The sequence below is a fragment of the Rhinopithecus bieti genome, unplaced genomic scaffold (genome assembly GCF_001698545.2).
Source record: "Rhinopithecus bieti isolate Rb0 unplaced genomic scaffold, ASM169854v2 scaffold_13689, whole genome shotgun sequence".
NCBI lineage: Eukaryota > Metazoa > Chordata > Mammalia > Primates > Cercopithecidae > Rhinopithecus > Rhinopithecus bieti.
The window spans coordinates 308596-320314 of NW_016808044.1; the positions used below are offsets into that span (position 1 = coordinate 308596).

An 11719-nucleotide genomic window follows, 5' to 3' on the forward strand; every position below is an offset into this window, starting at 1 on the left:
GCATGGAGACATTTACCATCCTCACAGTCTTTAGGTCTAAATCTAATAGGACTCTATATGAAATTGACTTTTAAAAAACACTTCAACTAACATATTGAAAATAGACTGAGATTTGTTTGTTTTTTCCCTCCATCAATCAGTTTTAGAAAATCCCTACGAGGCTATTAGTGTGTAGTGACTGAGAAATATTGGTGAAATAGATGTAGGTGACATGAGGATCTGGGATCCCTGTTCCCTTATTTACTTGTACTATCTGGACCTCCTCTAACCAGCTCCCAGATTTACCATTTTGGTCATCAGATAGATTGAGCTTATAAATATTCTTTGTGGCTCTAAAACACCCCATTTATGATAAACACAGTGAACTTCAATAACATAGCAACTTACTATTTCCTGGATACATGCTCAAGGCTACAAGAGCCCAGTAGCCCATCGGAAGCTATAGCAGAACTATAGGTCTGCACTGCAAATCTCCTACTGATACTTGCCAGAGACTCCACATGTACGTAATCTACCAGGAATATCCTTAGTATCATTGTATTGAAATAATCACAAGAACCAAAGACAAGGCATCTGGCACCACAGCCTGGACCTGCTGCAGTGCACTTTTCACATTATCTTTTGCCAAAGGTGCCCTTTCAGATCATGTATCAGATCATGACAATCCTTTCATAAAGGTTTGTTTTCTAAAGTCATTCTGGGGTAACTATTTTAGGGCAGGTTCCCCACCCCTGCCACCCCAAAAAATAGGAGCCTGAGACAAGAACTTAAGCACAAATATTTTAGGGAGCAGGAGTGAGGGAATGAAGACAGTGAGATGTTTCCTGCTGCAGGCGATGAGGCTTGATTCTCTAACACATTTGAGAAACAAAGAATGCCTCCAAGAATATCCATCAGAAAGACAAGAGGCTGGCTCCAGTTACTGCCTGGTTTCCTTAAATCCTCTGGCTATTTGATCCTATTTCTACAAAAATTCATAATGTACTATAAGAATACTGTTGATATCAGCAAAAAAAAAAAAAAAAAAAAAAGAAAAGAAAAAATCACTAGATCGTTAAGGCCTGATTAGAATACTGCAAAAGACTTTCTCTCATGACAGAGAAAAAGCTGAATGGCAGCATCTCTGAAATCAACAGATGCTGAGACTTCAGGCTGAACCAAGGCAGAGTGAAGGACCGTCATGCAGACAAGTTCACACTAATAAATACGTTTTGTGTAGTGATCTCAAGCTTGCATTTGGCTTATCAAATCATGAATCAAATTGTAAAATTATACAAGTAAAAACATTGATAAATGTAGTGATCGATCGCATGTGAGAAAGCCAGTGTGACATTTAATTACAAGTGACATTGAGATAAATATGCATCATGGGAGTTGGAATACACATTTTGGTCCTGGAGTCCTCGGTCACAGCTGATAGCCATTATTATTTATTTTAACAACTTAAACTTTCTTCAACTAAATACATTAAAATTACATTAAACTATATATGTAAAGTATAAGTCAGAAATCTTACATTGCTTCTGGATTCATAATGCAGACAGCTCCTGAGCACTGGCATTGGTTAATGTCATCATAAGTGATCCCCATACTAAGGCTCAACAATTGAGCTAAAATAACTGCAAGAGATTCCAGACTTATGGTTCTGGGGTGCTGAGAAGAAAAAAATAGATGTACACGTTTTGGGAGATTATTTTGTTTACTTGGAGAACAATACAATTATTAAAGAGTCACATGATCAAATGGAATAGGGGCATCTGTTATCCCCAAAAGTGGCATCCATGTTGGCCTAATTCATTATAAATATAAGAAAATTATGAAAAATAAAATCTGAGGTTTTACTAGTATGTAAATGGATGACTCATTTGGTGGTCTCAGACAAAGAAAAAAATATTGCCCCAGGAATTTGTTAGTTATGTCTAACAACAATTACAGTCATATTTATATTCACAAAAGATAATATTTAAAGATAAATGCATAGAAAAACATAGCGTCAAATTATGAAATTTGGTCATTACTAGAGGCTGGAAGGGTAGTACAAGGCGGGGGTAAAGGTGAGATGGTTTAACGGTAGAAAAACACAATTAAATAGAATAAGGTCTAGTATTTCTAGGACAATAGTGTTACTTCAGTTAACAACACTTACTGTATGTGTTGAAATATCTGAGTGGAATTGGAATGTTCCTAACACAAAGAAACGATAAAGGCTTGAGGCGATGGATATTCCAATTATCCTAATTTAATCATTACACATTGTATGCCTGTACCAAAACATCACATCTCCCCAATAAAAACATATAACTACGGTGTACCCATAATAAAATTAAAATTAAAAGTTGATTCTTCAAAGATAATATTTTATATAACCATTTCATACATGTATTTATAAACTCATGAGTTAACCCATTGAATTAATTAATATTATGGTAATAATGACTGATAATAAGAATTCTGACTTTTCAGTTGTTTCAATTTTATTGGGAAAATTAAAATACCTTTATAATTTCTCTTTTGTAAGAGTAAGATGTTTATTATAGTGCATTTTGATCACACTATAACATGAATTTTGGGAAAAATCCACATATCCTGCTACCCCTTCAAATATATCTAATAACATTTTGATGAATATACTTCATAATAGGTTTCTAGGTATACATTTTGGTTTCTTCTGTTTGCCTCTGTAAGTCAATTTTCCATCATTTTCTCCCTTGCCCTCTACCCCAAAAAGATGACACACATAGATTATGTCAGAGGCATGCTTTGCCCTCAAGTTTTGTCTTGATTAATTCTAATAGAGAGAAGAGAACGAGATGTGAATGAAACTGAAGTATTTATTACATCATTGCAATGATGCTTATGTCCCTTTGAACCCTCAATGGGAGGTCTACCTTCTGTCTGTGACTCTGACAAAATGACTCCCTTCCCTCCATCAACACTTGGTACCAATTAAAGTTCTTTAATACTTGCATGAAGGTACTGCAAAGGCTCTACATTTTGCATGACATGGATAAATACTCCATTTATCAAATTTCCACATTTTAATATTTCATCTGCTTTCAGAGAGACAGCGTTAGGAAGAAGAAGAAGGAGGAGGACAAGGAGGAGAAAGAAGAAAGGAATGAAAAGGAGATGGAAAAGAAGAAGGAGAAGAAGGGAGAAAAGGAGAGAGAATGATTCTACAGGGAAAAAATTGAAGGATTCAGCTAAATTTCGAAAGGCTAAATACTGTAGTAGTATATTAATACTGGTACTGTCATTTTAAACCACCTTGTTTTTGAGATATTATAGAAAAGGCTTATTGACCAATAAATGCATCTTTATACTTTTCTCTTTTTCTCCTGTTTCCTGTCATCTCTTATAATTCACTAAGATGGAGACAACAACATTCAATGATTTCACTTTAGGCATTTATATAAAAGCAGGGTTCTTTTTTCCTTCATGTTCAGTTGCTCTTGCCTTCCCTGTATTCTTACTAGTACATATATTTGGATCTTTCCATTTATTGTATTTCCTTTCAGAGACACTTTCAAGTGTCTTTGATCATTATAGGATCAAAGACATGGTTGTACATTTGAGATGACGTTTCTTCACATTTTGTTTGTGATCATCTCACTTTGGATTTCTCTTAATCAGTTTGGCCTGCCGTAACAATATGCCAAAGAAGACTTGATGGTTTAATCAAGAGAAATTTATTTCCATGCAGTTCTGTGGAATTTCACAGTTCTAGAAGTCAAAGATCAGGGTGCTGGCAGGGTTGGTTGGCATCTGCTGAGAACTTTTTGGCTTGTATTAGAGTGCCTTCTTGCTGGCCTTTCCTCTATGTGCACATGGAGAGCCTTATCTCTGGTGTCTCTTCCTCCTATTCTATGGATAGCAGTCCTATTGAATTAGAGCCCCACCTCCCGCCCCCTCCACCATGACCTATTTAACCTTGATTACCTCTTTTCAGGTCCTGTCTCTGAATATAGTCACATTGGAGGTTAAGGATGAATTCAGGGGGGACACAGTTCAGTCCAGACTAGCATAAAAAGTTTTTTAAAGATATGGAAAGCAGTAAGAGAATTTCCTACAGGCCCTTGTTATTATTATCTTTAATTTGAAAGCCAAGTGACAATAAAGCAAAACTATATTTAACACTGAATTTTAAAAAATGTATATTTAGGGACAAAAAATTTCAACAAAGCAGACAATCTTCTTTTGGTGAATATACCTGTTTAGAACCATAGTTTTCAAATAATAACAGCAACAAGCATTTATTAGGCTTCTTATATGCCAATCACCAGACTGAGAAATTTGTAAACAGGTGGGGATTTGTTGAGACTTGTTTTTTCACATAACATGTGAGTATTCTCTATAATGTGCCTTCCATAGAAGTTTTTTTTAAAAAACACTCTTGTCTCTAATTTTATGTATCAACATTCTATCTATGCCTTTTTTTTTTCTTTAATGAACACATGTTATGTTTTGTTCAACTCATTATTTAGTCAAGGATCTGGTAAGATGTTCACACCAATTCAAAGAGTATATTAGTCTGCTCTCATGCTGCTAGTAAAGACATACCCAAGACTAGGTAATTCATAAAGAAAAAGAGGTTTAATGGACTCACAGTTTCACGGTTTCACATGGCTGGGGAAGCATCATAATCATGGTGGAAGAGGAAGGAAGAGTAAAGGCACATCTTACAAGGTGGCAGGCCAGAGAACGTGTGCATGGGATCTCCCCTTTATAAAAGCATCAGGTTTCATGAGACTTATTCACTATCACAAGAACAGCACGGGAAAGACTCACCCCCATGATTCAATTACCTCTCACTGGTTCCCTCCCATGACACATGGGAATTACAGGAGCTACAATTCAAGATGGATTTGGGTGGGGACACAGCCAAACCATATCAAAGAGCATTTGAGAAGCTAGGAGTGTATTAATAAACATGTTAGGATAGAGTTGTAGGTTTTAGATAAAAAACTGATTAGTGTTTTAGAGAATAATAAATAATATGTGGGTTATCTGATCCACCAGAGAGAAATTATTTGCATCTCTACCAGACAAAAATCTGCACATTAACCTCTGCCACCAAATAATTGCAAACAGCCCAGTCAATTGAAAGTCAAGCCCAGAATAGCATTGAAAGAACACTCAATAATCTCTTTTGCCTATATTCAAAGCTTTTCACTGTTTGCACTCTATTTCAGTAGATTTTTAGTATATACCTACTATATGTTCAGGATCATTATATAATGCTACTAAGATTTTGCTTCATCTTAAGTAATAGAAACCAAATACATATGGATTTCTATTTAAAGAATATTTTGCTGCTTTATATTAATATTGACACATAAATTGACCTATGGTTGTTATTTTTGGTCTGTCTCTTACCCTTTAGGGGTTAAAATTTCTGTGGTTTTACAAATGGGTTTGAAACTTGTAGAGAAAATGCAATCTAATGATCTTTGTCTTTTACAGTTGAAATTAAAACATTTTTATCTCTTTTGATTATTGTCCTTTGGAATTATTTAAAAGCTTGTTTTGCATGGTGCTTTCATACCTTTTAAATAATGTTTTGGTTTTGATACAGTTTCATATACATGTGTGTGTATATATATTATGTGTATTTCTATACACATTATACACATTCATATACATATAATTTATGTATACTTATGTGAAAACACATATATACACATGTATTGGGAAAGTGCATGTGTGTACTCGTGTGTGCGCATGTGTGTGTCACATGAACCTATATAACTACTACTTTGTACTAGATACAAAATACTTTCATCACTCAGGAGGTTCTTTTCAGCAAGTTTCCAGGCATTACCTCCCCATAAAATATAATCTTTATTTTGATCTCACTACAGTGGTTTATCTTTACTTGCACTTTAGCTTCATAAAAATGGCACCATTAAGTATTTATTATTTTATTTCTGGCTAGTTTTTCTAAAATATAGTTTTGGAAATTCTTTAATTTTGAGTGTAACTGTACTTCTTTTAATTTCTGTGTAGTGCACTACAGGATATGGATATTCCACAATATGTTTACGCATTTGAAGGATAAAATGCCTCGATATTGTTGATACTAATCTCCCTGAAATTGATCTAAAGTTTCCATAAAAAGCAATAACAATCAAACAGTTTTGTTGAAATTGACAAGCTGATTTTAAAATGGAAATGCAGAGGGCTTGGAATACCTGAAACAGTCTTGAAGAATAACAGACTAGTAGGGTTTACACTACCATTTTCGATGTTTCAGTATTAAGGTGGAGTCCTTATGACAACATGGTGTTGGTGAAAGGACATACAAAAACACCAATGGTCATAAAAGATTCCAGAAAGAGGCCAGCAATATGGCGAGTTGATCTCTATAACAAAGGCACAACTGTATTTCTTTGGAGGAAAACTAACCTTTTAAATAAGTTGTTATGAAGCAATTACCTATCCAATGTGAGCTAACTGATTCTGTCCCCTATTTTACACCAAACACATTTTTTAAATGTGGGTTATACATCTACAATTGAAAGGCAAATCAATCAGGCTTGTGTTAGAGGATAGAATAGCTTCATGATCTTAGAATGGGCAAATATTTCTTGAAGGTGTCTCTTTTTACATTAAGTTTGCTGAGAGTATTCAGTCTTTCTTTTTTTTTTGTCATGAGTAGGTTCTAAATTTAACAAATGTATCTTTCTGTATATATTTTTAATAAAGTAGATTATGATTGATTTTCAAATATAAAATTCATCTTGTATCCCTAGAATAATTTCTATGTATTCACCATGTCATCCATTTTGATATATTGCAGAATTCTTTTTGTTAACATAAATCTCAAATCATAAAACAAGGTGAGAATTAGCCCCTCCTTTTGTATTATCTAAAGTAACTTACTACAAGCATTAAATATTTTGCAACCAATTTTATGGAAATCATGTGGGCCTAGATTTTTTGTTTGTTTTGGAGGAAAGTGTTTTAATTATAGACTCAACTATGCCAATGGTTCAATGGTGATTCAGATTTACTTTTCTATTTACTTGAGAAAATGTATTATTCATAAAATTTTATCCATATTTATTGCCATTAATTGGTTGAGGATATGCCATCTTATATGTACAATACATGTCCCTTTATTCAACTAATATTTGGATAATTTGTTTTTTAAGTTTTTTTGAAATAAGATACCTGTTTTGGTAGGTTGTTATAAATTGTATATATCAAGAATATTAGTTTGAACTTTGATGATTTTCTTCATTATATTTTGTATTTCATTGATAGCCAATATTATCCTTAAAACTTATTTCCGGCCGGGCGCGGTGGCTCAAGCCTGTAATCCCAGCACTTTGGGAGGCCGAGACGGGCGGATCACGAGGTCAGGAGATCGAGACCATCCTGGCTAACACGGTGAAACCCCGTCTCTACTAAAAAATACAAAAAAACTAGCCGGGTGAGGTGGTGGGCGCCTGTAGTCCCAGCTGCTCGGGAGGCTGAGGCAGGAGAATGGCGTGAACCCGGGAGGTGGAGCTTGCAGTGAGCTGAGATCCGGCCACTGCACTCCAGCCTGGTCGACAGAGCAAGACTCCGTCTCAAAACAAAAAACAAAAAACAAAAAACTTATTTCCTACTTTCTAGCGTCTCTTAGCTTAACTCACCATCTATATGCTTTTTGGAGGTGGAGTTAGATAATCTACATTCAAACTAACTTTATTTTTATTTATACATTAAAGCTATAAATGCATTACCTCTTAGTTCTGCCTTTTTGGGATCCCATAATTTTAGACATGCTGTATTTTTAATGCCACTTAGCTCAAAATGAGTTATCTCATTATTTTATTTACCAATCTTTTGAGATGTTTTAAGTGATATTTCTATTATTTGGTTCTCATTTAAATCCACAATTGTCAGACACTTTTCTCTGTAAGATTTCAATCATTTAATATTTACTGACACTGCCTTATTTCTTACCATATTATTTGTTTTGGTAAATACAACATTAGTATTATGTTGCTCTTTGGTATAATATTTTAGAAATATATATTTTGATGAAATGAAAAATTATATTGCTGAGGTAGGTTGTTTTTTTCCATTCTTAAATATGATTATGGATCTCTTTTTCCTTTATTCTCTCACATTTGCAGTATATATTTTGAAGCAATGTAATTAGATGCATACAACATTATGATTGCTATCTTCCCCTTCAAAAGTTCATCATAATTACATATTCCTCTTTATTTCGTCTAGAACATCCTGCCTTAAGACTACTGCTATGGACTAAATTGTGTCCCTCCCACTCCAAATTCATATATTGAAACAGTGACTCCTAACATGACTATATCTAAAGGTACATAATTGTCTAATTGTACCCCTTGAATATATATGATGTTTGTCAATTAAATATTTTAAGTTCAGGCACAGTGGCTCATGCCTGTAATCCCAGCACTTTGGGAGGCCGAGGTGGGCGGATCACAAGGTCAGGAGATCGAGACCATCCTGGCTAATATAGTGAAACCCCGTCTCTACTAAAAATACAAAAACTTAGCCAGGCATGGTGCCGGGCACCTGTAGTCCCAGCTACTCAGGAGGCTGAGGCAGGAGAATCGCTTGACCCTGGGAGGCAGAGGTTGCAGTGAGCCGAGATTGTGCCACTGCACTCCAGCCTGAGCAACAGAAGCAAGATCTGTCTCAAAAAAAAGAAAAAAAAAAATTTTAAGTGAAAAATCATATGCTGATTATTCTTTGTTTGTACTCAACCAAAAACCACTTGTGTTGTGGTTTCACATACAAACTTTTAGGAAGGAGCAGCATCAGAAGGATACAGACTCTAAATTGCAATCTACAGCCCTGCAGGATTGGGTGGAAAGGGTGGTGGGAATTTAAACATCAAAAGGCAGAACTTCAACTATTTTCTTCAACATCTCACTTCTGTGGACATTGGCTATCGCTGATTTTTCCAGTGAAATGGGCAGGCAAAATAACTGTGGAGAATAAGAAAGAATACTGGAAAAGCTTTCTTCCAATTGTCGTCACTAGAGAGACCATTCTTCTCTGCCCATGAGGCATAAACTGTCCAGTAACCTATGGCATTTTCTTCTTCCTGGTAGCTAGCCTGTCTTTAATTTAAACATTTTGTTGTTATTGTTGAGATGGGGTCTTGCTCTGTTGACCAGGCTGGAGTGCAGTGGTGAAATCCTGGTTCCCTGCAGCCTTGAACTCCTAGGCTCAAGTGATTTTCCTACCTCAGCTCGGACTATAGGGGCCTTCCACCACGCCTGGCTAATATTTGTAGTTTTAAAAATTATTGTAGAAATGAGTTCTTACTATGTTGCCCATGCTGGAATCCTGCCCTGTAGAGAAAATCAGTTCTGCTCTCCTCTTTGTTAATCAGTGAAGTCCTTGCACTCTCCATGGGAGAGTCTTATGATTTCTTACTATGGCATGTGATGAAATAAGTCAAATTCCAGCATTTGAGACCAGATAACTCACTTAACCATAAGTATAAGCCACATTCTCCAAACTTGTTTATAAATATTGAAGATTAATTTTTGTTGAGCATTTTCTTCATATGTTGTTGGCCACTTGTATATCTTCTTTTGAGAAGTGTCTGTTCATGTTTTTTGTCCATTTTTTAATGGGGTTATTTGTTTTTTGCTTGTTCAATTGTTTCACTACCTTATAGATTCTGGATATTAGGCCTTTGTTAGATATATAATTTGTGCATGTTTTCTCCCTTTCTGTAGGCTGTTTACTCTGTTGATATTTCTTGTTGTGCAGAAGCTCTTTTGTTTAATTACATCTCACTTGTAAATTTTTGCTTTTGTTGCAATTGTTTTTGAGGGCTTAGTCATATTTTATTTGGCAAGGCCAAAGTTCAGAATGGTGTTTCCTAGGTCTTCCTCTAGAATTCTTATGGTCTGAGGAGTTACATTTAAATATTTAATCCATCTTGAGTTAATTTTTGTATATGGTGAAAGGAAGGCATCTAGTTTTATTCTTCTGTGTATGGCTAACCAGCTAATCATTACAGAAATGCAAATCAAAACTCAATGAAACACCATCTCACACCAGTCAGAATGGCTCTTATTACAATATAAAAACAATAGACTCTGATGAAGCTGTGAAGAAAACGGACTGCTTATACACTGTTAGGGGGAACTGGAATTAGTTCAGAAACTGTGGAGAGCAGTTTGGAGAGTTCTCAAATAACTTAAAACAGAACTGCCATTCAATCCAGCAATACTGCTACTGGGTATATATACAAAAGAAAATAAATCAATCCCAACACTTTGGGAGGCCAAGGTGGGTGGATCACCTGAGGTCAGGAGTTCGAGACCAGCCTGGCCAACATGGCGAAACCCCGTCTCTACTAAAAATACGAAAATTAGCTGGGCTTGGTGGTGAGTGCCTGTAATCCCAACTACTTGGGAGACTGAGGCTGGAGAATTGCTTGAACCTAGGGAGGTGGAGGTTGTAGTGAACCGAGATAGCACTATTGCACTCCAGCCTGGGTGACAGAGAGAGACTCTTATCTCAAAAAAATAAAAAATAAAAAAATAAAAAAAAATAAAAAAAAGACAGAAAGAAAGAAAATAAAATCATTCTACCAAAAAGTCACTGGCACTTACATGTTTATCATAGCATTATTTACGATAACGAAGACATGGAATCAACCTAAGTGTCCATAAATGGTGGAATGGATAAAGAAAATGTAGTACATATAAACCATGGAATACTATGCAGCCGTAAAAAAAATCATATCCTTTGCAGCAACATGGATGCAGCTAGAGACTATTATTCTAAGTGAATTAACTCAGGAACAGAAAACCAAATACTGCCTGTTCTCACTCATAAGTGGGAGCTAAACATTGGGTCCACTTAGACATGAAGATAGTAACACGAGAAACCAGGAACTACCCGGGGTTGGAGGAAGGGTTGAAAAACTAACTAGTGGGTACTATGCTTGGTACCTGGGTGATAGAATCAATCATATATGAAACCTTAGCATCTTGCAATATACCCAGGTAACAAACTTGTACATGTATGCCCTAAATCTAAAATAGAAGTTGAAATTATTTTTATCTCCGTTTAATTGATTCATCTCTTTATTGCTTCACTTAGCTTCACTTCATTTGTTCATTGCCTCTGTGAAACTCCAGTAGATATTGTACACTCACACAACAAAAAGGCAAGTTCTGTTTGTTAGAAGAGTGATAGTATTATGAAATAACAGCAAAAAGTATCAGTTTTGAATACACTAACATTCTCTAAGATAATTAATGTCAGTTAGGACATTTGGTTCTGTTTTATTCTTTACTTATACCCTATGAAGCATTTTAAGGCGACTGATACTTTCAAATGTTTTATCTAAATCTGGTTCATAATTATGTTGGCTATATAATTAGGAAAACATACAAAATCTAAGTTTTAGCCAAAGTTAATTATTAAATATTAAGATTATGAAAACTTGAAGAGCACTTTACAGTAAAAGTAAACTAGTTCACTACCTTAACTTTCTAGAAAGGATATCATGAACTAATGATAGGAAATTGAAAAATTTTTATATGTAGTGAATTCAATGAGCACTTCTTATAGTTTAAACATTTCTATCAGCAACAGTGACGAAGACGCTTAAAACAATGCAAATTTTAATATACATAAAAGTTAACTATGAAAATGCATAACTGTATACTAATTCATGTAGCATGCTTTCTTTCTTTCCTTTTTTTTTTTTTTT

General features: G+C 35.0%; 1 protein-coding gene across 1 annotated transcript in view; it reads right to left on the bottom strand.

Annotated features, from left to right (window-relative positions):
* Positions 1-11719, bottom strand: part of ADAM2 (ADAM metallopeptidase domain 2) — a 103626-nt gene that overhangs the window by 35233 nt on the left and 56674 nt on the right. Inside the window, exon 10 of the mRNA XM_017885343.1 lies at positions 1517-1653. Coding sequence (XP_017740832.1) covers positions 1517-1653 — 137 coding nt within the window. The remainder of the gene's footprint in view (positions 1-1516; positions 1654-11719) is intronic.